The sequence below is a fragment of the Dermacentor andersoni genome, chromosome 3 (genome assembly GCF_023375885.2).
Source record: "Dermacentor andersoni chromosome 3, qqDerAnde1_hic_scaffold, whole genome shotgun sequence".
NCBI classification, from domain to species: domain Eukaryota; kingdom Metazoa; phylum Arthropoda; class Arachnida; order Ixodida; family Ixodidae; genus Dermacentor; species Dermacentor andersoni.
The window spans coordinates 188,907,044-188,934,139 of record NC_092816.1 but is presented as its reverse complement, the minus strand read 5'-3'; the positions used below and the strand labels follow the sequence as shown (position 1 = coordinate 188,934,139).

The following is a 27,096-nucleotide window of genomic DNA, read 5'->3' as shown; positions in this document are numbered from 1 at the left end:
GCAGTTTTATTCTTGCTGGGCAGTGCCATATGGACCAGTCCACAGTGTGCCGTGGTGTGCAGGGGTGTAGCCAGGGGGGGGGGGGGGGGCTTATGGGGCTCCAGCCCTCTCCGAAATTTTTTCGCGCTGTCCATGCACCGCCGACCAAAGCAAACCCGGTGCAGAAAATCATTCTGGATTTTGTCTATTCAAAGCGACCATTCAAAGCGGACAAATTTGATGCGTCTATTTGTATCTTATGTAAATTGGCTATGTTATGTACAAAGGTTCTGCAAGAGCCGTATTTGTATAATACTTAATTTTTTGAGACTCATGTGTAACATATCAATTTTGCCTGCTGTAGACGTACTATTATGTGGCATTCACAGAATTCTGATATATATAAATTTTCATTGCTGATTTACAGATTTATAAACTTCATTGTTTCGTTTTCTGAAACTTTTCGATTTGTGCCACTTTTCAATAAAATATTGACGACCTAAATCGAAAATTCGAAACAAACAGTCACTAGAATTTAAGTTTTTCTTTTAAATGCAACAAACCTCATCAAATTTGGTGCAGTGGTTGCCGAGAAAAACGAATTCTCCTTCTACATGTATTTAGGTAGAAGAATCCGACCTAATGTTTCCTCTTAGGAGGAGGCCAAGCTGCAATGCGAGCCCCCTCCCCCACCCCCCCCCCCTCCCGAACGAAATTTCTGGCTACGCCACTGGTGGTGTGATGGGTCGTGCTGTTGTGAACATGCACTACACCCATTTTAAGATTGCGGCTAGTGTCATCTCTAACGAATCTGCTTTGCCGGTTGACATTTCATGCTCACATCTACTCTCGGTTACAGGAGAGCCAGCAATTATTTTCCCTCATGCCTTCTGTGTTTGTTTTGCTTTCACCCACGTTCGACTTCCCCTTGTCTGACAAGCAGTCCTTGTCTAGTGAGCACTGCTGCCACCAGGCATGCTCTTCCTTTCAGACAGCAATGACAGGAAGGTACCTTCTCCTTTGGGACGCCCTTGCCGCAGCACTGGTCAGCAACTTTGTCCAGGGCATCCTTCCTGCGGCCGCTCAGTGCAAGCCAGCTGCCCAGAGATGCAAAGTACAGTGCAGTCGCCTGCCCAATACCTGACGAGGCCCCTGCAGATAAGTGCATGCGCAGGATCACATACACTGATTTCCAGATTGTGTGGCTCAACACCAAACACTCTGAAGATGGACTACACTTTGAACTTCTTGTTCTGGCACCTTGTACAGTGTTGCTCAGCCAGTGTCTCGCCTGCTTAACAGAAATGAGAGAAGATAGAGGGCTTGTCATATAGGAAATGCAAAGAGGTCGGTGAGTCTGCTCAGAAGCTCTGGCATGTCACTCTGCAGAAGGGGAGGGAGACAAGAAGAATGACGGTGATGATGAGAGGAAAAATGGATGCTTGCACACAATAATGTGCTGCAAAACACAATGGTGTCCTTGAAGTCTCGAGTGCTTTGCAGATAGCCGTGCAGAAGAGCCCTATTGTTTTTGCTGCTGTGTACTCAACGAACACAGCCAAAATAGCACCCTCCTTCCAATTCAATAGTGCATGGAGGACCAGTCGAGCTGGCAGTGTGGGTCCTGATAAATGTACAAAAGTCAAACAAACAAAAGGGGAGAAAATAAAACATCACAATAGAAAAAAAACCTTTGGAGACCTTTGGGTTTTTCAAGTGGTACCATTTGACTCCAAATTGATTTCAAATGGTGTAAGTGCTGCAAACTTCCCCTGTAGCCATGGTGAACAAGGCTCCCATATGGGGGCTGAAACATCTTGTTTATGTTCTTTTAAAGTTGCAAGTCAGTGGTCGACGTACACTTTTCTTTACCACACTCTATGAAGTGAGATTTAAGCGACATGACTATGTTGCCCACAACGAAACGCCAACGCTAGCAGAAGGCGAATATATCTGAACCATATGAAGGTGTTGTGCTGTGCTGTTTGTCCCACAACACAGACCGATAAGCAGTCAGTGAGTTGATAAATATTGTTACGTGTGGAAAGACACAGACGAGAGATGCTATTTACACGCTATTTACACTGGAGCCAGGCAGCCAGGCTGACACTCGCTCGTGCCGAGGGCACCGACCAACTTCTTCGTCGTTCTCGCGGCTGCTCGTCTCTCGCGGAATCATATCGTAATATTACACCCCGGCGGCAAAAGCACCGTCACGGTGCTGTGAAATATCCAAGGGGCATGGAGAGTTGTAGGGCTTGAGTCGGGCAACGTGGACAATGTCACTGGTTGTCACAGCGGAGGACGTCGTGGGCGTGGCTAGAACGATGTCATAGGTGACATCGGTCACTTTGCATATCACGCGATATGGGCCTGTGTAACAGAAAAGCAGTTTTTCACAAAGGCCGACTTTACGCGATGGGGACCAAAGCAACATGAGGGCTCCGGGCACAAAATGGACATCACGGTGACGGAGGTCGTAGCGTTGTTTCTGCTTGTCTTGAGACACTTGTAGACGAGCGCGCGCAAGTTGGCGAGCATGGTCGATTGCATCACGGGCATAATCGCTAGTTGAAGCTGGGGCGGACGGAAGCACAGTGTCCAGTGCTTCAGTCAGTTCGCGGCCATACAAGAGGTAAAACGGGGAAAAGCTAGCAGTTTCGAGACGGGAAGAGTTATATGCAAAGGTAATGCAAGGTAGAGCCAGGTCCCAGTCACGGTGGTCGTCTGAAACGTATTTGGATAGCATGTCTGTAAGGGTGCGGTTCAAATGCTCAGTGAGGCCGTTCGTTTGGGGGTGGTAGGAGGTGGTAAATTTATGCTGTATTGAGCAGGCATGCATGATGTCGTCAATGACTTTGGCCAAAAAGGTGCGGCCGCGGTCTGTGAGCAATGGACGCGGAGCACCATGCATCAATATAATATCACGTAGCAGGAAGTCCGCAACATCAGTTGCACAACTGGTCGGAAGAGCACAGGTTACTGCGTAGCGGGTCGCGTAGTCCACCGCGACTGCAACCCACTTGTTTCCTGATGTAGATTCCGGAAATGGGCCTAGAAGGTCCAAGCCGACACGATGGAAGGGCTCGGCAGGGATGTCGAGCGGCTGCAGGTAACCAGCGGGGAGCTGGGAAGGCTTCTTGCGTCGTTGGCAAAGTTCACAAGCGGCGACGTAATGTCGTACGGAACAAGCAAGGCCCGGCCAGAAAAAACGGCGACGTACACGGTCATAGGTTCGAGATACGCCGAGGTGTCCTGCCGTTGGTGCGTCGTGAAGCTCTTCTAGAACGGTGGAGCGGAGGTGTTTAGGTACTACAAGCAGGAACTCAGAGCCGTCTGGATGAAGGTTACGACGGTACAGAGTACCGTCGCGGAGGACGAAGAGGCGTAGAGTAGCATCGGCCGGAGAGTGTTCAAAACGGTCGATGAGTGCTCTGATGTAGGCGTCACGGCGTTGCTCGTCGGCGAAATGAAGCAGCTGGGTACCGAGAATACGCAAGAAGCACTGGCAATATTGGAGGAGTCAGAGTCGTCAACAGGGTAACGCGACAAACTGTCAGCGTCTTGGTGCAGGCGGCCAGACTTGTACACCACGGAATATGAAAATTCCTGTAGCCTCAAAGCCCATCGACCAAGCCGGCCTGTAGGATCTTTTAGCGATGAGAGCCAGCAAAGAGCATGATGGTCAGTGACTACGGAAAAAGGGCGACCATAAAGGTAAGGACGGAACTTTGCAACCGCCCAGACAACAGCAAGGCATTCGCGTTCCGTAATGGAATAGTTGCGCTCCGATGGTGCTAGGAGGCGGCTCGCATAAGCAATAACGCGATCCTTGCCACGCTGACGCTGGGCTAAGACGGCACCTACGCCATGACCGCTGGCATCTGTACGTAATTCTGTAGGGGCATCAGGGTCGAAGTGGGCGAGAATGGGTGGTGAGGTTAGAAGAGTGACGAGACGAGAGAAGGCGGCGGCTTCTGCAGTACCCCACGAGAATTGTACGCCTTTCTTCAAAAGATTAGTTAGGGGCCTAGCAATTGTCGCAAAATCTGGAACAAAACGACGAAAGTACGAGCACAGCCCTACAAAACTTCGAACGTCTGCGGCTGTCTTCGGAACCGGAAACTCTCGGACAGCGCGAGTTTTGTCGGGGTCAGGCTGTACTCCGGAAGTGTCAACTAGATGGCCCAGAAGAGTAATTTGTCGGTGGCCAAAACGACATTTCGATGAGTTAAGTTGCAGCTTCGCCTTTCGAAATACATCAAGTATAGTTGTGAGACGCTCAAGGTGAGTGTCGAACGTTGGCGAGAAGACGATGACGTCGTCGAGGTAGCAGAGGCATGTGGACCATTTGAAACCTTGGAGCAAGGAGTCCATCATACGCTCAAAGGTGGCAGGGGCGTTGCATAATCCAAACGGCATTCTTTAAATTGGTATAGGCCATCAGGTGTGATGAACGCGGTTTTTTTCTTTGTCCATATCGTCAACAGCAATCTGCCAATATCCCGAACGAAGATCAATAGACGAGAAATATCTGGAACCGTGCAGGCAATCAAGGGCGTCGCCTATACGTGGGAGCGGGTAGACGTCCTTTTTTGTAATGCTGTTCAGGTGACGGTAATCAACACAGAAGCGCCACGTGCCGTCCTTCTTCTTAACCAACACCACAGGTGACGCCCAGGGACTCGATGAAGGCTCAATGATGTTTTTATCGAGCATTTTGTTCACTTCATCTTGAATTACTCGGCGTTCCGACACAGAAACTCGATACGGTCGTCGGTGAATAGGCACAGCATCGCCAGTAAGAATGCGATGCTTGACCGCGAGCGTCTGGCCTAAAGGGCGATCGTCAAAGTCGAAAATATCGTGGTAGGACGATAATACTTCGCAAAGGTCTTCAGCCTGCGTAAAGGACAGGTCCGTCGCAACCATTTTCTTTATGTTGGGATCGACGGCCGAGGCTGGCGCGATGAGCATGCTAAGGTCGCGAGAACCATCGGTCGATAACGCTGCCACGTATTGGTCGCCGAGACAATCAATGGTGGCAAGGCAAATACCTTGCGGTAGAATTTGCTTTGCCAATCCAAAGTTACTGACAGGCATGCGAGTGTGGTTCGCAGTAATAGTAACTATACTGTGAGGCACGGTGACGTCATACTGTATTGGGATGTCGGGCAGAGGAGTGACGAGGTACTCGCCATCAGGAACTGGTGGGAAAGACAACAGTTCAATGTAGGCTATGGACTTTGGCGGCAGGCGAAGAAAGCCGGTGGAGCGTAAGCGGCAGTGGGGTGCGTCAGAAGGTTCTGCGAGCATCGGCAACTCGAGGGGAAGGGTACTGGAAGAGCAGTCAATTAGGGCAGAATGGGCGGAGAGAAAATCGAGGCTGAGAAGAAGGTCGTGGGGGCAATGAGCAATTACAGCGAAGAGTACAGGAGTGTGGCGGCCGGCGATGCTGACACGTGCCGTACACATGCCGATGATAGGCACAGTACCGCCATCCGCAACGCGGACGACGCGTGCCGACGCTGGGGTGAGGAGCTTGTTCAGTCGTCGTCGGAAGGCAGCACTCATAATAGAAAGATGTGCGCCTGTATCGATGAGTGCCGTGACAGGATAGCCGTCAACGTGAACGTCAAGATGGTTTCGGTTAGTAGGTAACGTGAGCAGAGGATTTGAGGGCAGGGTCGACAACGCAGCTTCACCTCCAGAAGCTGCAGTGCCTAGTTTTCCGGCTGGGTGCGGGAGGCGATAGGCGGCGAAGAAAAGCGGCGGGGTTGGGGCGAACGAGACTGGTGGCGTCGAGGTGAGGGCGAGCGGCTGTAGCGAAGGTTCGGAGCAGGGACACATCAGCAGTAGTAGGTTCATGGCGGGTGGCATAGGGTACAGAAGGTCCAAAGGTGCGGGAATAAGTGGGGGCGTAAGTCCGAGGAGGTGGGGGCCATCGGTTGCGGCAGTGACGGGCGACGTGGCCGATGCGACAGCAGTGGAAGCAGATCGGCCTGTCATCAGGTGTACGCCATTCGGACGGGTTGCGGCGAGATGTGGTAGAAAAGGACTGCCGGGGATGAGGAGGGCCGCTAGATAACTGGGGAACGCTGGGTCGAGACGTGGAACACACGGTGTTCAGACCCATGTTTTCAAATTCCTGTCTGACGACAGCCTGAATCAGCGCAATGGTGGTTGCTGGCGGATCGGGATGCGGCGTGGAGAAGGCTGGCAAAGAGGCGGCCTCGAGTTCGCGGCGAACAATGCGGGTGACGTCGTCACAGGTGGTGGTCTGACGTGGTCGACCCTCACATGTCGACGTAGCAGCAGTGTTGGGTAGGCGCGCAATGTGGTTTGAGATACGGCGGCTCTGAGCCTGTTCAAGGCGACGGCATTCTTTTATAATGGCATCGATAGTTGACACGTTGCCGAAAACAAGCAAATTGAAAGCGTCGTCGGCGATGCCTTTTAGCACATGTGCCACTTTATCTCCTTCGGACATATGATCGTCAGCTTTACGGCATAGAGCCAAGACGTCGAGGATGTAGGAAACGTATGGCTCTGTAGGTGACTGAACACGAGATGCAAGAGCCTTTCTCGCGGCAGCCTTGCGCGCAATGGGGTCGCCGAACAGTTTCCGCAGTTTTTCTTTGAAACTGTCCCAACTGGCTATTTCGTCATCATGTGTTTGGTGCCACACGCGTGGGGTGCCGCCGAGATAAAAGATGACATTGGAGAGCATAATCGTTGGGTCCCACCTGTTATTAGCGCTGGCATGTTCATAGAGCTTGATCCAGTCGTCGACATCCTGTCCCTCCAGGCCAGAGAACACACCGGGGTCACGATGTGGGGCAACCGTGACGACTGGAGCAGTCGGACAAGCCGAAGCCGTTGCGGAGGCGGGTTCGTCACCGGGAGGCATGGTGACAAGCTCGGTGTGCCGACCACTTCGGAGTTCCGTGGTGAGGACAGGGATCGCTGACCTCCACCAGAAATGTTACGTGTGGAAAGACACAGACGAGAGATGCTATTTACACTGGAGCCAGGCTGACACTCGCTCGTGCCGAGGGCACCGACCAACTTCGTCGTTCTCGCGGCTGCTCGTCTCTCGCGGAATCATATCGTAATAATATGATAAGGAGGGATGAGTGCTTACATGGGTCTGATCCCGGTTGATAATGGATCGCCGTGGATAAATAAGGTACTAAAGAGCGATAGCAGCTTACAAGGGTGGGTGTAATTCTGATAATCATGATAAGAACCGATAAGGGTTTATATAAAGGATGATAACAAGTGATAAGTGCCAGATCGAGTCTGATAAGGGTTTATACTGGTCACATCAAGAGCCAAAACAAATTATAAAGCCAATAAAGCACGCATTTAATGAACCATCTACTGCTTCATCAGCTGCGGTAAATGTGTGGTGTCCTATGTGTGGAGATGAGCAAATGGCACAATGATTATGCATACTTAGACAACTCCAGTGGAATGTCTGTGTAATTTTTCTCATGGTATTCAACCAACAATTCATGCCCAAGAACGACACCATTAAAAAGCACAGGCACCAAAGCTTTTGGCACACGTGGTAGTACTTCTGTGTAGAAACTTTGAAGTCACTTTCCTTTGCACGCACTATTAAATATTAAATTCTTATATTGCACTGAACTTAAGACCGCAAAAGTTACTTTACATCGAAATGGATTTGTTAAAATAATGTCACAAAAACCGTTTCAAGGCGACGTATGTTTAACTCATAACGGTTTCAGAACATATCTGGCACGAACATTTGCTAATGAAACTGCCAAGGAACATATTCACGGCCAAAGTGGGAACCTGGAAAGCATAAATGTCCAGTTACGCAAATGGAAACTTGGGGAGCCAATGGGAAACGCCGTGCAATTATTTTTGCAAACCAGCAGAGTGGACACACCAATATTGTTTCGCGAACACAATTGGACTCGCCAATTGGTTTCCGTTAACCCAAGTGGACAATTCAACTAGTTTACGCAAATGTAATTGGTTTTCACTTAAGCCATATGAAATCAATTTGGAGTCTAATGGTACCGTTTGAAAAACCCCAAAAGGTTTCCTGTCTGGATTGAATCGTCATCGCTTAGTTATAATGCAGAACACATCGCGATAAGCGTATTTCCCGAGTTAAAATAAGCGTGCCACGCAGTGTCACTACGAGCGCGCGAGTGAACAGTGCATACATGCGCGCGCTGCTTGCTCGTCGCTGAAGTGGCGAAATCGCCTCGCACTGCCACCACGATACCAAGTGGTCGGGTATGCACGTGCTGCGAGCGTGCATTCAACAAAAACACTTTCATATTTCATGGGAAATTGGCTGCGGGGTGCTTCGCGAAGTTGTGTGCGAGGCGTGCTAGTCTGTCGTCCCATTCCTTTTAACGCTCGCACGCGAGACTCCGCAGCCAAGTACCCACGCCCCTTTATCACACGCCGGCGAGAAATATGCCGAAACTCTGCGCTGTTGATACACATATACACACGTACCTGTGATGAGGGCAACTTTACCGTCCAATCTTGCCATTTCCTCTCTCGCACAAAGACTAACTGGCAGACTGACAGAACGGGGCACGATAACGAATCTGACAACGATGCACAGCGGGCACAGCCACGGGACACCTATGCACAGCCGTGTACTGCGTGAACGCGAAAGCAAGTGAAAGAGATGTGGTGTGGGACGGAGGAAAGGCGGCTCTTGAGCGAGGAGGAATCCGGAGTTTCGTTTCCGGATTGAACGTTTTCATATATTTCACAGCGCAAGTGACAGTACAGCAAAACGGCATATTTTCACTCAACGAAATTAAAGCTCTAGCTCCAGATTTATACCCTCATATGAGCCTTTTCTTCCCGCGTAGCCATGACTCGAGCACAAATAATAAAAAGATGAGGAGAAATTTCTTTTGTGGTTAGTAAATTTAATAAGAGTAACATTGCGAAATTATGTTACAATTAACTTGTTTTATGTAGTACATGGTTATATTGCGCTTAGTTTTACGCTGACGATATTATAAGTGAAGGACAGGACGTGGACGTACGTAGCGCTACGTACGTCCACGTCCTGTCCTTCACTTAATATCGTCAGTGTAAAACTAAGCGCAATATAACCATGAACGTTCACCAACTAGCCCCCTTCGTTGCTTTACTAAATGTTGTGTGTAGCGTGCGATTTAGCCACCGCTTAGCGTGTTTTGGAGCTTTGTCCAAGCGACGCTAGGGCGAAGCAGGTGCGCGCCCCGCTCTGCGCTGCTGACGTCACCGATGCATGTCTGTGGTGGTCTACTTCGGTAACCTGCGAGCAGCGTTATCGGCAAGGAAGGCGTTCGGCGGCAGCGCGACTCCCGACTGTTTGTCTCCGAAGGCAAGCCTCTTCGATGGCCGACCAGCCCGAGCGACTCAACATAGACAATGTGCTCCAAAGGTTGCTAGAAGGTGAGTGTCGGCGAAAGCGGACGCCGCCGCGGTAGTCCTAGCCGCGCGCCGCGGTGTTTGGATGGCAGGGGCCGTCGAGCGCCGATGAATGGGTTGACAGCTGGCCACGCGCCGGCTACCGGTGCCTCCGCGGGCCCCGGCAAGGGGACTCCGCGAGACGCCGACCTTTTCTTGTTATTGCCTATTTAAACGGAATCGTAAAAGAAGACAAAGAATCGATCGTCTCCCGAGGCGGTGCAGCGTCGCGCGAAGAACGGGTCCGCATTTAGCGGGGCACGCTTCTGTCCGCTATTTTTCGCCCTACGTGTGTTTCGTGCGTGCCGGTGATGACCTCACGAGGCGCAGTCAACGAGCGGCTCTGTTTATTTTCGTGTCCTCCCTTCCTGTCTCCGCCGTTGCGATCGAAGCGATGGAACGTGAGCGGCACTTTGACGTTAAACTCGGCCGTCGCTTCTCCCCCGCTGCGTGACGGCTGCGAGGTTTCGCTGCTTCGAAGTCGCGAAAGAGAGGCCGCGGCATTTGCATGTCCAGAGGTGAGCGGGTTTGCAAATGGGCATCGTGGAGTGTGCCGTTGCCACATGTCTGGGTGGCGGCAGCGCATCCTCCGGCGCGCGATGCGGCACGCATCCTTTAACCCGTCGTTTACTACGAGTCAAAGCATAAAAAGAAGCGGCTAAGAGCAGATGGGTCGCCGACAACTCTCTTCTTGACGACGCCCGAGCGCGTGCTAGCCGAGTTACGCAGCGCTTTCTCTTCACTACCCGTACGTACTTACACTTGGGATCGGGCGCGTGTGCGCAGCACGTGGGTACGATCGGCCACTGCGTCTGCCGTTGACGGATGTTTTATTTATTTTTTTTCTCCAGTCGTCATCGTCGTGTCGCCGTAACAAACCGGGCTGCGCGAGGCGTTGCGTCAGTGGATGCCCGGCGTGTTGCTCGCGTGTTCCTTTTCTTCTGCCGCGATAACGGCCGAGTCGCTCACCCACTTTGTGCCTTTATCGCGCGCGTGGTGTGTGTGGCCCACAACTATAGTCCGTGTCGTGTGCCCTTGACCGCAGGCGCATACGACGGACGACCGAGCTGCATTCGGAACGCCGCAGGGTTTCTCCTAACTTTCGGTTTCGCTTAATCGCTTCCCGACATTTTGCAACGCCGTTAATGAGTTTTTTTTCTGCGCAACTCTGCTTGCTTGTGGAACAGTCGGGCATCGGTCTACAGAGTTACTCAGGCAGCCGGTACGTGTGATCACGTTCGGTAAACAATCCGTTACTATGATATTCTTTTACCTGCTACTTCCAGCGGGCTATGCCTGAGCCATATGTTCTATGGATGTTTTTCCCCCCTTAGCTTTAAAACCTTTTGCAGGCCGTGCAGGAGGTGTGTTCAAAAAGAAACCGAACTTTCGCTATAACATCATTATTACTTATTGTACATGTTAAGCACAGTCCTCCTCAACGTAATCCCCTCTACTGGCAATAAACTGTTCCCATTGTTTCTTCCATTTTTGTAAAGCCTCCTGAGACGCATTTTCTCGGATGGCAGGCATGTCTCTTGTCGCATTGTGCTGAATCTCCTCTATGGTTTCGAAACGACATCCTGTCAACGTGGTTTTAAGTGTGGGAAAAGGTAAAAAGTCTGCTGGGACTAAGTCGGCAGAATACTGGCGATGCGGCAAAACGGGATTGTGCCGTTTTGCTACAAAGCTGCGCACAAAGTGTGACGCATGAGCCAGAGCATTGTCATGACGCAGCATCCAGGTCTGGTTTTTCCACAATTTAGACCACTTAATGCTCACAGAATCGCTCAAATGCATTAGGATTCCCTGGTAGACTTCCCCGCTTACCATCTGACTGCAATTTCCTGATGGACAAAACCTTTGCAGTCTGAAAGCACAACCAACCTTGAGTTCACCTTATCTTGACCGACACATGCGTGCTTTTTGTGCATGAAGAGGCCCTTTGCCCACCGACTGTGACGACTGCACCTTCGTTGCAATATCATAGCCATAAGCACACGTCTCATTGCCTCTTATGATGTTAAGAAGTTTTCATTGTCATTGGTACTGACAAGCAGCTCCTGGCTGATTTCAACAACCGCGTCGGTCAACAAATGCAGTACGAATTTTGCACTGACACGACAGATCATAAGTTTGTCCCACAAAATTTGATGGCATGATCCTACACTGATGCCCACTTAGCCAGCAACTTTTAGACCAGTCAAACGACGATTTCCACTCATCACAGCACGAACTATCTCGATTTGATCATAATCTGTTGAAATGGAAAGTAGTCCAAACTAAGAAGGATCGTCACCGACAGACATTATACCGTGTCTAAAACGCTTAAACTGTCCATAGCACCACGTGCGACTCTTACGGTCCTCTCCGTACGCTTGGCTAAGCAATTGAAATCTCTCTGTGACAGTTTTGCCAAGATTGAAGCAAGCTTTCACACACACACGTTGTTCTTCAAGCTTATTTATTGCCACGTTGGCACTAATCCGACGAACGTATTGTGTACGTGCTAACTTCAGCGGCTGTAGCTCACCAACTAATGGTCAGAACGAAACGCGGCAAATGGTAGTTCGTTGTCTGAACCTGCCGCTACATGCGCTCAATAGCCGCTGCCCCGGCAGGTTGGCGTCCCATTTTAAAAGTTCGGTTTCTTTCTGAGCCCACCTCGTACACTTGAACACCTGGAACACCAGTTCATTGTGTGCAATTACACATTGTGTGGAAAACAAACGTAATGTGATGCCAGCTTTTATGTATCTTGTGTAGGAGAACAACCATCATCGAACAGGCGATGTATCTGGAGCAACAAGTTGAGCAATGCAACTTGTCTTCATTACGGCAGCAACTTCGGTCGGTTTGTGCCGTTTAGTGTCGTAACGTTGGCTCCAGTGGCATTCTTTTTTTTTTTTTTTATTGATTCGGGCCAGATTACAGGATTAACTGCAGGATTACGTTCCATGCAATCCTGACGTAACATCAGAAGAAAAAGAGGTTGACCTCCCACTTCCATATAAGTTATGGCAGGAACTGTGCAGCAGCATGTTTCGAGACTAATATGTTCGTATGTAACCGTACCCTCTTATGTGTTAGATTAAGCTGGAAAAGGGAACATGTAAACATCTTATTTGCAAGAGCAAAAGAAGAGCTTATTCTTCTGCTTTGTTTTGTGTGTGTGTTGGGGCAACTGTAACATCATGTGTGGAAGCTACGTTGATTCAGTATCCTTTCCTGTTGTAAGAGCAGCCGATATACTTGGCACATTAAAACGCGTACCAATGCTCTGCCCTTGCAACTTTTCCACTATTGCCGCAGAAAGTTGTCCACAAGTGTGGCTAGGTGAGCCCCAGATTTTAGCTGAAAGCCTAAGGTTATGCCTCCCCCTCTCCTTTTTTTTAATAGATGCAAATTTATTGGTTCTGATTATTCTCTAACGGTATTGATGAGTGTAGAAATAAATTCACAAATACTAATCACTGCCGTACATTTTTCATTGTTGCAACAGCGTTACTTAGCATTTATTGATTTCATACATAGTGAGAAGCATTTCTCACTGTTTTGACATGGTGCTGTTGCAATGGCGACTTTCGTTTGTATGATTAGAAAACAGTTGTCTTTAACTTGTTTAATGACATACATGCTTCATTTGTGCTTCCAATATCTTGCTGATAATTTGTGCTTACCTTCAGACAAAGCTTCTTTTTTTTAAATTGCTTGCACAGCGAGTCCCAGATCACTGTTTAGAATTGCTGTACAGGAGCGTATTAAGTGCCACAACAGGAACAATCGCCTTAAGGTTGTATTTTTTGAGGTAGGTGAATCTTGAACCTTCACATTGACTCTCAAGAAGGTTGCATGTTCCTGCAACCTTGAACGATCACAGCTTTGTGGTGCTGAGGTGTTGTTCTCTTCTGCGGTAGCTTTGACTTTCTATCAAACGCTTTGACCAAGCACCAGGTTAATTGTGTACAGCATTGATTAGATCATGACAGGCTGCTCTACCTCTCTTTTTTTTTAATTATATATTCTAAAAGAAATGCAGCAGCAAGTTGGAGTGCAGGCAATCTGTGCCATTTTTCTGACCACATTATGGCTTGCTGCTGCTTGGCAGTGTGCCCAAGGACAAGATATTTCCTTCTTGCCTGTTAGCCTTGCATTTTCTTGTTGTTTGAATGGACCTTAACTGCAAAACTTGCACTCGTGAACTGTGCTTTCATAATGTTAGAACCCTGGGTAGAGACTGAGATAAGTTGGCACGGAGCGGGTTAAAAGTGAAGGAAAAAACAACAAAATGTGCATGCATCATCATCATCATCATCATCAGCCTGGTTACGCCCACTGCAGGGCAAAGGCCTCTCCCATACTTCTCCAACAACCCCGGTCATGTACTAATTGCGGCCATGCCGTCCCTGCAAACTTCTTAATCTCATCCGCCCACCTAACTTTCTGCCGCCCCCTGCTACGCTTCCCTTCCCTTGGGATCCAGTCCGTAACCCTTAATGACCATCGGTTATCTTCCCTCCTCATTACATGTCCTGCCCATGCCCATTTCTTTTTCTTGATTTCAACTAAGATGTCATTAACTCGCGTTTGTTCCCTCACCCAATCTGCTCTTTTCTTATCCCTTAACGTTACACCTATCATTCTTCTTTCCATAGCTCGTTGCGTCGTCCTCAATTTGAGTAGAACCCTTTTCGTAAGCCTCCAGGTTTCTGCCCCGTAGGTGAGTACTGGTAAGACACAGCTATTATACACTTTTCTCTTGAGGGATAATGGCAACCTGCTGTTCATGATCTGAGAATGCCTGCCAAACGCACCCCAGCCCATTCTTATTCTTCTGATTATTTCCGTCTCATGATCCGGATCCGCCGTCAAGTTGAACATAACTCTGTCATGCTGTATTGTAAGGGCTTAAAGGCAAACTGCGACTTACTTTTGGACCTCGTAAAAAGCATAGTTTCAGATAGCGTAGATATAGAGCTGCCTCCGTGCAAATTTTTAAATTTGTAATATGAGTGGATGTGGTCACGTAAAGCTAGCTGAAATAGACACATCTTTTTTTACTAAAACAAAAAAGTATGCTGCCATTACTGCTTGCAAAAATTGATGCGGCTCTTTGGCGTGACCTTTGAGATGAGGTAGTGTCCGCGGTTGCCCGCATCGCGCTGCAAAATCTTGCAGGCGACGTGCTGGGATTAATGCTACATATGCTCTGAGCACTAGGTGCATGTGTCGTCTGCTAAGGTGCCACCTGAAGGCTGTTAACAGGTCTGTTTGATTCAGAACAGGTGCACGGCACCACAAATAAAAAAAATTACAGGGGGTGCCAATTAAGGTGTGCTGGGCTGCACCCGCTCATTGCAAGGTTCAAGGGCACACTGCACTGCGACGGCACCTTGCCTTGCACCCCCGTTCAATTGAACACGGGGGTGCAGGGTGCAACGCTGCACCACGGTTACCATGCACTGTTAATAGCTGCAGAAGGTGCAGAGAAACTGGGCTGAATCAAATAAACCTGATTAGAAAATTGTACAATGTCCAGACTTGCAGCTTTGCCAGGATTGCTTCCGTAGTACACGCGTTTCTAACCAATTTTGCCACAGTGAAATTTTGTTGCAGTTGGCATTTCAACTTCTTCAGTGCTGCTACTTCATCAACATCCACTGCATACTCATGCCTGGTCTGACCTTTAAGATTGCATGTTGAGAAGCAGTAGTGCAGCTCTGATCATGTTGTGTACGTGTGTGCATTCCATTTGTCTATTGCGAGGTATGTGTAAGCATCCCCGGCAATATGTTTTCTCTCTGCGAGTTGTCTCGAGTAGTTTAAGGCTTGTGTCAACACATGCTCTTCATGCACAACATCCATGCAGTCTCGAAGCCGCTCACTTAAAGCCGTGTGCACCAATGTCGTAGGCTGTGATAGGGATGGCAGAATAGTTTAGGTGCTGCGCAGCTGGAAGTGCTGTCCCGTCTTTTTCTTTTTTTGTGCTTACCTTTGCAGCTTGAACAGCTTAGCACAGCAGTGGAAGTGTACGCAGGTGTTGATGATTGTGTGGGCTGCGCTTTTCAGGAAGTGCAAGTCCATTATGGCAGCCAGAGCTACCACTTGTCTGTAGAATTGCTTGAAAGCTCATGATTTATTGCCTTTTAATATAAACTAGTTTCCCCCCAGAAGACGTAAAAAAAAATGACAGCTTCAGCTTGCACATGAAATATGGCATGGTATAAATACATATGGCGCATTTGAATTACAGTGCATAGAACATTTTTTTTTGTAAACACTTCTATTTCAAATAATGTTAATAAAATATCGACTGATTGATTGATTGATTGATTGAAGCACTTCCAATATATTGTCAGAGGCAGTGTGAATAATACTGGATTGATGCACTGGCGTACATGGCAAGAAAGAAAGGGTAGTCTTGAAAACCACTGGTACAAAGAAAAAGGGGGGTGGGGTAGAACAACGGAGACTCGTTTAAGGCACGCATATATGTTGTGTCAACCCGTGCAGGGCATGGGTGTGTAAATCATTTCCCAAGTGACATGCCTAATGCAGTCACGAGCAAAGTTGGTATGGAGCAAGGGATGTGCAGGACAGGACGTGGTCTGTGGTGGCACAGACCGAGCCTTGCACTTGTTTCCAGAGTTGTGCTGCTGCTGTCTAGCACATGTGCATGCGGCAAGTGGCAGTGCCGAAGAGCCAGCAAGACGATCCATGTCTAACAGTGAACAATTTTCACTGAGCATCGCTTACGATCCGCAGCTTCACGCACTAAGGTACTGCAGACGAGCACATCCCTTTTTTTTTCTTCTCCACATGTTTTTATGCTATTTTATTCTGCACGAGTGGCCATGCAGTACGCCAGTCTTCTGACATTCGTTTATTTGACACTTATGTTGCTTCTACCTTCCGTGATGCAAGTTGGGATAATTGTGCCAATGTTGGACTTTTGGAATACACTTGTCTTGTCTACCTTATACCTGTGCCGCGCGGGCGTCGAAAATGACATGAACTTGCTCATGCCTTAAATTTTATTGCCATTTGCATAATGTTGCACGGACGAACCTAATGTCATTTGTTATCTAATGTGTTTGCCAGAACTCATTCAACTGTGAAACGCATACTCCCGATGCCATAGCCTGTGCTGAGCAGTGTAATTGAACTATTTGAAACAGCCTCTATCACATCAAAAAGTAGTTTATACGTAACTTTCAACTACAGTGCTCCTGTCAGGAGTTGCATCTTGTGAACTTCCTCAGGTCGGTGTTGCAAAGTCTTCGAAGGGGCAGCCACCGTATTGCTTTTGGACTTCGGATTTGACGTGCAATAGATGGAGTTGCTATATAGTTGGTTTCAACATTCTAAAACTTGGCAACAAACTCGAGCTAACAGCACCATAGTATGCTTATTTTATTTCACAATGTAAGCTTGTAAACTCATATTATTATTATTATTTTTTTTTTTTTTTTTTTTTTTTTACGTACTTCATGATTGCTCACTTCAAAAGGTGCTGTCACCGACATCGTTTCAAATGTCATTAAATTTGGACATGTGGTAGCTCCGCTGAAAAAAAACGTGATTAGGGAACTTAAGGCATTAATGAACAGATGTCCTTTTTTTGCCTGTGTGGCACGTGTATTATTTCTTATTGCATGTCCTTTTGTGAAATTATAACGAGTGAGAGAACTTGTAGAGCGCTGTCATCAATCTGCATTATCCAAAAAAGATCAAGTTTCACAGCATGACGGATACTTGAAGTGATCAGCAGTGGTCAATGAAGTATTGGGTTGGGGCCATCATTTCGACTAAGAGACGTGACGCAAGACCCTTTGTCAACGCTTGCCTTGTTTAACAACTCTTGATCAGTCTGCACTGTGTTGCATGACAGAGTCGAGTGTTTTACAGAGGAAAATATCATCATTACTGCGACCAAGTGATCAAGGCATTTGCTTTCTGATGAAAAGGGCATCGAAGGGCGGGCATGTTTGAACCTCGTTTAGTGGGTAGATGTATAATGCAGAATGAAGTTAACCCCAGAAAGCTCAATGTGTTTCTTATGTTCCACGTTGGATACGTCAACATTCCTATTTAAGTGTGGGAGACCTAATGCAAATGCCTTAACAGCATTTTTGATATGCTGGAGCCTTCAATTGTGGGTATTGCTGATTAATTCATTTATAACATTTAGTCGTTTCCTTTATTTTTTTTTGTTTTTGTGCAGGTTTAATCTCCATGGCCAGAAATAAAAATGAACAGGTTGCTTTAGGTTTCTTTTTTTTTTTATGTTGAAGAGTGCTTGGGCTTTATGGGCTAAAGAAAAAGAAATGAAAGTGGAACATGCCCTGGCTTTCTTTGAGTACGTGCATTACAACCTGCCTAATATAGTTCACTTGAAGTGCTGTCTATGCTGCTAGCTTATTTTCCCCCCTTGTTCTTTGGAGTGAAGAAAGCAGTGCTTGCCTGGCACCAGGGAAGCTCTTGCAAGACTTGCTCTGCCTCGGCTTGCGCTGGCATGCTGCCAAGAACATGGGTTTCTGCAACAAATTGCACAGCAATGCCTTCTGGACTTTTAGTTTAGCTAAAGTTTCGGGGAAAGATGCAACCCAGTAAGGGGGACCCCACGCGATATTTTTGCGCTCCGTTGAGTGCCCACATGTGTGGGTGTAGGACTCGCTGACCAGGCGAGTAGTTTCGTTGCAAAAAACTTTCCCGGACTCCATGAGCCGCGAATATAGAAAAACGTACATTGATAATCTCTGGGATGCTCTCCTAGTAGCAGCTGCACCTTAAATGGCAACTTGTTCATTGTGTAACTTGGAAATGTGATTGACTGCACTAGTTGGTATTGTGCCTTTTGGAGAAGTGCGAGCTGTAAATGAAGACTCACAAAGAACACATTGTGCGAGCAAGCCTTGTATTGCACTGTTATACAAGAGATTGGACAGCAATGGCATCTATGCACAGAATTTTTTTCTTTACTGTCTTGTTTCTTGCTTTCTTCCCTAGTTTTCAGCTTCTGGGAAAGCGCTCATTAGTATGTCTACTTTCAAACGTCCATGTTTTACACACACATGCAAAAAAAAGAAAAGTGGATCATGTTAGAGAAGGAGTTTATTCCGTTTCTCTGCATCTATTGTCAGATTTTAGGTACATTAGAAACCTCGTCAAAACGGAAACTGTAGCAGGCGGCCCAAAGAGCTTCTTTTTTTGATGTCGAAGCTGAAGTTTGAGCAGAGGTTTTCTGCATGTCTTCAGCACTGGGTTTGCATCACACCACAGCGGAAGACCGCGAGGTGGGACTGTGGAAGCATCTCTCTTTCCAAACATTCAACCGTCTCCTACATTGCTGAGTAGGCGGTGTTTAATTCGCACTCGTGCCTCGTCATGCTGTCAACTGCTGGCAAAGGGTTGGCGAATCATGAGCGCTCAAGCAAACAGTTGTAAAGCGAGAGGCTTGCGCAGTCTCGCTCCACCTTCTGCACACCAGGAGTGTTCAGAAGGTGCAGTAAGCAACACATAGAGCTAGTCCTGTCAAGCAGAATCTATTGCTCTTGCACACTCATTTAGAGTAAGTGCACTTAATCTCAACCCCAGTCACAAGCTGTTCCCACAGCTGGAGATGGGCTGCGAATTTGATAATGTGGCAGATGATGATAAAGCCCCAGCAAGCAAATGCCGCAAGCTTGCGATAAGAACAGGCTGAGCATTATTGCTGTTCTTTCATTCTTTGCGCCATTTCCTGCTGCAAGAGGCAGCTGTCTTGTAGAAGCACTGCAATTTCTGGTTTACACTTGTGCTGGATCCACATTGAACCCGAAGCATTGGGGTAATGATCCTCATAACTTTGTCTGCCAAGGACCAGCTTGCAGTGTGCAGCAGTGGCACGAGTGACCCTTTCCCTGTTTTAAGGCTCTCCCGTTATTTTTATTTCAACCACAGTCAGAGGCTCGCGGCCGGGCAAGAACGTGCAGCTGTCTGAGAACGAGATTCGCGGCCTTTGCTTGAAGGGGCGTGAGGTGTTCCTGTCACAGCCCATCCTGCTGGAGCTGGAGGCCCCACTCAAGATCTGCGGCGACACCCATGGCCAGTACTACGATCTGCTCCGGCTGTTCGAGTATGGGGGCTTCCCGCCCGAGAGTAACTACCTCTTCCTGGGCGATTACGTGGACCGGGGACGACACTCACTCGAGACCATCAGCCTACTCCTCGCTTACAAGATCAAGTACCCGGAGAACTTCTTCATTCTGCGCGGAAATCATGAGTGTGCCTCCATCAACCGCATCTACGGCTTCTACGATGAGTGTGCGTTGTGCCCCACTCTTGCGTGTGTGCGTGCTCTGTAGTGTGCCTGTGGCCAGTTTGCTTGTGCTGCTTGCCTCAGAGTTGCCCTTGCTGGTGGTGCTTGTAAAGTTCTTTGCACACGCATGGTGCACTTTTCTAGATGTTGTCAAATTGTGCAATCGTCTCCTTTTGAGCCAATAAGGGACAGCCCTAGCAGCCCTCTGGGCCATTCCGAGCTGACAAAATGGTGTATCCGACAGTATGGTAAAATTTGGCCTCAGTAGCACCACAGGAATCTTTAAAAAGTAGGCCGGTGCCTTTGTCTTGCCACAGTGTGCCTATTCATAGCATCCTATTTTTTTTTTTTTCAGTGACAGCACAACTGGGGTTTGCTTAGAGGATACCACATTTCTCAGTAGTTCGTCACAGTTAGAGCTGTGGTTAGGGCCATGCAAGCTTTTATTGCACATGTGGAACCAAAGGTATGGAACTGCAGCAGCGCATGCTGAAAGTTGACAATGCTCTAGCAACAACAGATGTCAAATGACGGGATGTGGTGCCTTCACAGTAGACCACTGGCTCCTATGCATTGCGAGTAGGGTAGCCAACAGTTTCTAGACATTTACTTTTTGTGCTCAATAACAATTACAGACCAGATTTCCTTTTTATAGTTGCCGATAGCTTGTATGTATTTTTCTTAGTATTCTGCTGCTGTCATAAACATAATGGTGGTTTTGTCTTTGTTGTGGATACAGTTCTGTTGTAGGCCCTAACCATTCACAATACACCTCTCTTCGTATGGCCGGATTAACCGATTGTCGAATTATCAAGCTTATCAAGAAAACAATAAATAAATGCTCGCATCCGCCTTCTATTACGCACAAAATCAGTGTAAAGTGCAATGATTCTCGTCTCCCGACTGATTAGCACTCGCAGTGCCGAGGGCCTCGCGATTTCTTTCGCGTTGCAGCCTGTTTGGCCATGGCACAAGACTCCTGTTTTCGTCCGAGTAGGCATCGCAATAATTTTTTTACCAGTGAGCTAGTCGGCAGCAGACGTCCGTTCATCGCGATGTAGCCATGGGTTTGATTTGAGCGTATGAGCCTCGGTGGAATTGGTCTTAATCTCTACAGCTTCTACCATGTTGCTAACATTGTGCGCGTTGCACGGGCCGAGTCGTAACAAAACTACAGTCGAACCTCGATATATCAAACAGCACGGTGATTGCGCAATAGTTCGATATAGCCAGAATTTAATGTACAAAATCACGTTTTACATGATTTTTGTACAAATCAATCAAGAACCAATGTGGTGCAGTGAATACTGACTTGAAGCTTCACACAAAGCATTTATTTCTTTTGCTGAAAGTGCTGTAGCAGTGTAGCCTGCTTCTTATTGGCAGCTGCGTGCTTAAACCTGGAGTTCCCAACATATTCTAAACGATCCACAAGCGATAGACCTGTGCCTTCTATTGTGCCGCAGTAGCAATGTAGAAGGGACAAAGCAGCTACAGCCCCAGTTGAAGTCGGGAGCAGGGCAACGTCAGCGCTTGCGGGATCAACTTTGACAGCGTCTTCGTTTGGCCGCTACTTCCACTGCGATCTCCATGTCTGTCAATCGAAGCATTTCCAAACACTGTTGGCAACAAGTGGCGTCTGCCATGGTGTCCATGAGTGAGCCCAGTGAATGCACGCTGTCGTGCATCTTTGTGGAAGCAAACTACCATTCCTCGCGAGGCACAGGGCAGGCGCACAATGCGGCCATGGTGCGGCACCAAGGAGGAGTCAGTGCAGCAAATGCAATGTGTCATTGACGTTGAACGTGCCAAGCCACTGCATGCGTGTGCTGGTAAGTTTAAATGGCACCCTCAGCGCAATCAATGTGTGCAGCTGTTGTGCACAGCAGTCGGGAATGCCCATCACGCCACCACTATCTTCGAGGGTGTTGCGAGAAAGCTCACTGCCTGTCAACAGAGCATACATGGTCTGGGCTGGTGGAGTTCGATATATCCATTTTACGTCCAACACCTTTTGAAATAAAAATTAAAAGTACACGCGATTTTCCAGGTGATGTAGAAAGTCTTCCAGATATCCGTGTTTCATCTAGCGAGGTTTGACTGTACTGCTTTTGGCAACCCCCACAAATGACATGGCCACTAACGATGCGATCATGCATCGCGACTGCGCCGTTCAGAAGACGCACAGCCAATGCGAGTACCGAGTCTAAATGAAAGTAATGCTCACTGCAGTCGCTGAGGAGGAAACCACAGTCGTTATCAACCTGATTGTGAATGGTGACCATGCAGTTTTTCGAGGGCAAGTGGCCTACGTGCACACCAAGTAATAAAACTTTTTTGCCACAACCACTGTGAACGAAACCGCGGTCCTTATCGACATGATTAGGGATGGTGACTATGTAGTTCCGCCGGCACATGCAGCCAATGCAGGTCATGTGTAGCGGTAAACGCACGAATGGAAATGAAGCTGTAGTTCCCGTACAGTTTCCGCCGATAACTGTGGCGACGTGGACTCCGCCGCTTTATTTCAGTTAGCCGCTAGCACCTCTTTTGCGTCGTACATTTGCGAAACTCGCCGGGCATCGAGAGTTGTCCGATTTAATTGGTGTGCGGCCAAATACACCCGAATTAACGAGAGTCTGATGCCATTAAATAATGCATGTGGCCTGCTGCGACCACGGGGCGAGGCCAAGATATAAGATTTTCTGAATTAGCAGATGTTAATGAAGCTTTATTGTAGCCGTGTTAGTCGGCAAATGTGCAGCATCTTTCTTGTAAGTTGTGACACATTAGTGCTAAAACAAGTACCGCGTTGTTGCACGTACAGACTGGCGGCTCCTGGCACTGGCAGGGTGAGATGCCGCCAGCCGCCCCGTCCACCTTCACTTCGTCCACTCGAGATGGCAACCTTATTGCAAAGCAGCCATGCAGACATCGTAAAGGTACAGAAGGCTATGTTCGATGACTGCAGTGTGTTATTGGGGTGCAAGACGCTCGGACACAAAGGACGAAGACTACACCAGACAAGTGCATCGCCTTTGTACTTTCTTTGTGTCGGAACATCTTGCTTCACGGTAGCGCACTGCAGTCGTTAAACCCGTACAACCAACTAGCCCCAACCTTAGCTCTTCTGGATGGCCATGGCCTACTCTGGCACGTCTGCTGCTGTTGGCCCCGAGGAAGTTGTTGGGTCCTTCTTCGTGTTGCATGACTCGGGTGTTTGTTAGCTATTGCATTTTACTGCTTAGCAGAAGGTCGCGAGTTAATTCTGAGCAGTAGCAGCATCGTTCCTTCAACAAGGTACCCACGTGCTGGCATTTTGCTGCAATAGCCTCGGGAGTGCCAGTGAATTCTAAGATGTCCACTACGGCGGTTCCCGTAGCCGAGGCATAGCTTTCGAACGTAAAGCCCCACTTATGTATTAGACAGGCCTGCTCTCGCCCAAGGTTGCCACTTACATGTGATTCTCCCACTTTGCCCTGTCACGGCTGTTTGTAGGTCTTGGTGTGGCGGCCAGAATCCCGGTATTCGATTGATCACTTTTGGTTGCATTTTTGCTTGTGTGTGATGAGACACGCTGCACGATGCCTCGCAGGAGCATCCGTGTCCGCTGGCTCTGCTCCAGTCAAATGTGCACCAAAGTGACGTCCATGGAAGTGATTGACCGAGAGTGCCGTCGCAATCTTGGCGGTGTCCTGTTAAATTTTCATAGGGCGACACTGTTGTGTTTGCTTTTCAGCCTTTGCGACGGCTCAATAGCTGTGGCATTCTGCTTCTGAGCACGAGGTCACAGGCTTGATTCCTTTCAGCAGTGACTGCATTCCAGCGGGGGACAGGACACGACAGTGTTCCTGCACGTGAAACACTGCCTGCTGGTCAAAATTGAGTCATAGCCCTCCATCATTGCCTCTATAATAGTCTTTCTGTAGTGTTGGAGCACTGAACGGCTTCGGTCAATCAACAATTCAAACTGTAAATGATGCGTAGGGGTGTAGCAAAGTTAGGAGTTTAAACATTATTGGCAGTAAGTTTGGCGAGCCATATGAGAGGACAGCATGAACGTGCACGTGAATTGCATGGCCTTATTGGTTTATACACGTTCCATATTGCAAGACCCATTGGTTTAGGGACGTTCCTTGTCGGCGTCGGAGTAAACGTATTTTTGGGCACCACATCCTCCCTAACCAGTGACAATGCGTGAATGCATCTCTGTGCACGTCGGCCAGGCCGGCGTACAAATGGGCAGTGCGAGTTGGGAATCGTATTGCTTGGAGCACGGCATTCGGCCGGACGGTCAGATGCCGATCGATAAGACCATTGGCGGAAGCGACGACTCCTCCAGCACGTTCTTCAGCGAGACGGGCGCCGGCAAGCACGTGCCCCACTTGGTCTACGTGGACCTGGAGCCAACCATCGTAATTGAAGTGCGCACTGAACCTACAGGCAGCTAGCTGTTCCACCCAGAGCAGCAGATCACCGGCAAGGAGGACGCGCCAAACAACTATGCTCGTGGCCACTGCACGATCGGCAAGGAGATTGTGGATCTGGTGCTGGACCAGATCAGGAAGCTGGCAGACCAGTGCACAGGCCTGCAGGGTTTCCTCGTCTTCCACAGCTTTGGAGGTGGCACTGGCTCGGGCTTCACTTCACTCCTCATGGAGGGCCTCTCGGTTGACTATAGCAAGAAGTCCAAGCTTGAGTTTGCCATCTACCCAGCCCCACAGGTCTCTACAGCAGTCGTGGAACCCTACAACTCTATTCTTACCCCGCACCTCCACCAAAATGTTCCGCGAAGGAAGGATTAAGGACGGGAGGCCATTTACAAAGTATATTTAAAAAGGACAATGCAGCGCTGGCCATTTCAGCCGACAGCTCGAGAGCCAGAGAGCGTTCGCCGTCTTCGTCGGGGTGCCCGCGTGCATTGCCCACAAGAAACATGCAACATGCATGTATCAATCTCGTGCCAAGGAACTGCTGTGCACATTCCCTAGTGTGCCGAATGAAAAGTACACAAAGCAAGAAAGAGAAAAACGCAAGTTGATGCACTTCCATTGCTTTCTCGTAGTGTTCATGACCTGCAATAATGCCATTTGCATCTGTTGTTGACTGCAAAGTGCAAAAAAAATCCCCTGTGTACCATGCAGTGGGTGCATGTTAAAGAACCCCAAGTTCCCAAAATTAATCTCCACTATGGCGTGCCTCTCAATAAGGTCCTGGTTTGGTCTCGTAAAACTCCAGAAGTAAATTTTTTTCTGTCGTCGACTACGCCATGTGCTTCGGCAGCTCGCATGACCAATCGCTGTTTATCTAAATGGGATTAATTCGGGATGAGACAGCCATTTGAATTGTAGCCACCAACTGTGCAGGTACAGCCTATTGGAAAAAAAAGGTCAAAATCCAGTTGACCCCTGCTGGCGACAGCGTATCGACGTTGAAATTTTTTTGCTACAGGCTTTGCAGTGAATGGCGCAAGACTGGTTGGAGTTTTTTTCCACCAGATTGCACCCTTCATGCATAGTTCACAGAGAATGCCCTCTTGTGTTAAGGTTTGTTGCATGTTGGTGTCGGTTAGCCTTGGTTGCGAGTTGTTGTTGAGGTGATACAGAGGCAGTTGTTGTTGAGGTGATACAGAGGCCGAGTACTGCCACTTGCCAGGTTGAGGAAAGAAGCTAGCCAACTTTTAGGATTTACTCACAAAGGCCAAATTTTAAGAGCATGCTTAAGATTTCTGTAAGAACGCTAATAATTTCACTTTTTTTTTTTTTGCTTCAAGTTCGCAGCATGGCTGTTTAGAAAATATACAAATGCAGTCATCGTCTGATCCTCAGAGGCTGAATGTTAGGACCTGCTCCATTATTCACTGCCACACTTGCCCTCCACAGAACCAGTGTATAATGGCAACTGAAATTATGGCTGTTAATTATTATTTCATGAATCTTTCCGTTTGTAGCACAATTAATCTAGCTGCCTGCAACTGTAGAGCGGAGGGCCTGCTCGAAGCATCTTTACCGTTCAAGGCCTGTGAATTATTTTGTAAATTTAAGTAATAAATCAACCTTTAGTATTCTTTGAGCTTCCACTGCAGTTATTTTTCAAGTTATACGGTTTTCAGGCCTGAGCTAGGGATGCATGTAGGTACTGCCAGTTGCTTTGGTAGTGTGCCAGAAGTGGCCGAAGCTTTATTGATGCATTTGCATTTTAGTGGAACTCAAAATTAGTGGTTGGCATAAAATCTGAATGTGACCAATGAACTACACAGGTGTCGCAAAAATGTTTTTACTGGCCTCTTTTTACCACCTGGAAAAAAACAGACGTGGCAGACAGTGTATGAATTGTTGCAGAGCAACTGCTCTGAAGCAAGCTGTATTATTTCACTGCCCTTGCTTGTGGTTTCCCAGCCCTATTGACCTCTCAAGTGCCTTTTTCTTTATGCTGTTGCAGGCAAAAGGAGGTACAACATCAAGCTGTGGAAGACCTTCACGGACTGCTTTAACTGCTTACCGGTGGCTGCCATAGTGGACGAGAAAATTTTCTGCATGCACGGAGGTACGTGAGAGACTCTTTTTGAGATGTCACCTCCTCTGTGGACTCTTTCTCTGTTTTTCTTCAAAATGCTGAAGGGCTATCCCAACTTTATGGCAGGCGGGCTATGGTAAAGCGAATCTGCGTGACGGAAGAAAGGAACACACATCACGTGAGTCGAACAGTGCTCCATCCATTGCTGGCGCACGTCCACACATTCGGCGTGACTGAAATCTGGAGGGTCACGGCAAGTTCACGACACTCGCTACCCTCTCCTCCTCCTTCAAACGCAGTTTCGCTTTCGTTTGCGAGACGACTTGTCAGCTTTCCAAGTGTCGCGCGACTCCTGCAAATACATCTGCGTTGATTCGGCATCAAAATTGTTTAAGTCCCTAATGCCCGATAAAGTAGCACCAATTATAGGCCTAATGGCAAAGGCAGTGGGGCCGTGACGAAAATTCGCCGCTGGCCGATGTGGTAACAGGCCGCAAGCTTTCGCCAAATGTTTGCCGCTAATGTGTACGTACAGGCTGCTCATCAGTGATCGCTCCCGAGATCACGCATGCAGATTAGGTTGAAGGCTCTCAAAGGGGTGTGAATTTCGTTGGCACGCGTATTTAACAATATCTGCGTGCCTCTCGGCGGCCCGATCTTCGCACATGCTTTCACACTTTATTAAATACGCACTGCTTTTGTTGCCATTCCCTCCGTCCATGTTATCATTTCGATTGGTCCTGTCGACCCGGACGAGCCTTGTTACCGACAGAGGTGGCCTCGGCTGGTGTGGTGCCGTTTTGCAAATTACAGTGTTCGGCCGCTGTGTGTGCGTTTGCCGC

The 27,096-nt window shown here is 48.2% G+C and overlaps 2 protein-coding genes and 1 pseudogene across 2 annotated transcripts in view; 2 read left to right on the top strand and 1 right to left on the bottom strand.

The window, feature by feature from the left end:
• LOC126524417 (3-oxoacyl-[acyl-carrier-protein] reductase FabG-like) overlaps positions 1-8,751 on the bottom strand; it is a 51,888-nt gene extending 43,137 nt beyond the window's left edge. The window contains exons 1-2 of the mRNA XM_050172736.3: positions 8,482-8,751; positions 992-1,131 (exon numbers count right to left, since the gene is read on the bottom strand). Of these exons, the coding sequence (XP_050028693.1) occupies positions 992-1,131; positions 8,482-8,518 (177 nt within the window). The 5' untranslated portion in view covers positions 8,519-8,751. The remainder of the gene's footprint in view (positions 1-991; positions 1,132-8,481) is intronic.
• Positions 8,752-9,229: 478 nt separating this feature from the next.
• Positions 9,230-27,096, top strand: part of LOC126524416 (serine/threonine-protein phosphatase alpha-2 isoform) — a 72,454-nt gene continuing 54,587 nt past the window's right edge. Inside the window, exons 1-3 of the mRNA XM_050172735.3 lie at positions 9,230-9,423; positions 19,381-19,743; positions 26,180-26,284. Of these exons, the coding sequence (XP_050028692.1) occupies positions 9,366-9,423; positions 19,381-19,743; positions 26,180-26,284 (526 nt within the window). The 5' untranslated portion in view covers positions 9,230-9,365. The remainder of the gene's footprint in view (positions 9,424-19,380; positions 19,744-26,179; positions 26,285-27,096) is intronic.
• On the top strand, positions 23,932-24,543 carry LOC140216303 (tubulin alpha chain-like; annotated as a pseudogene).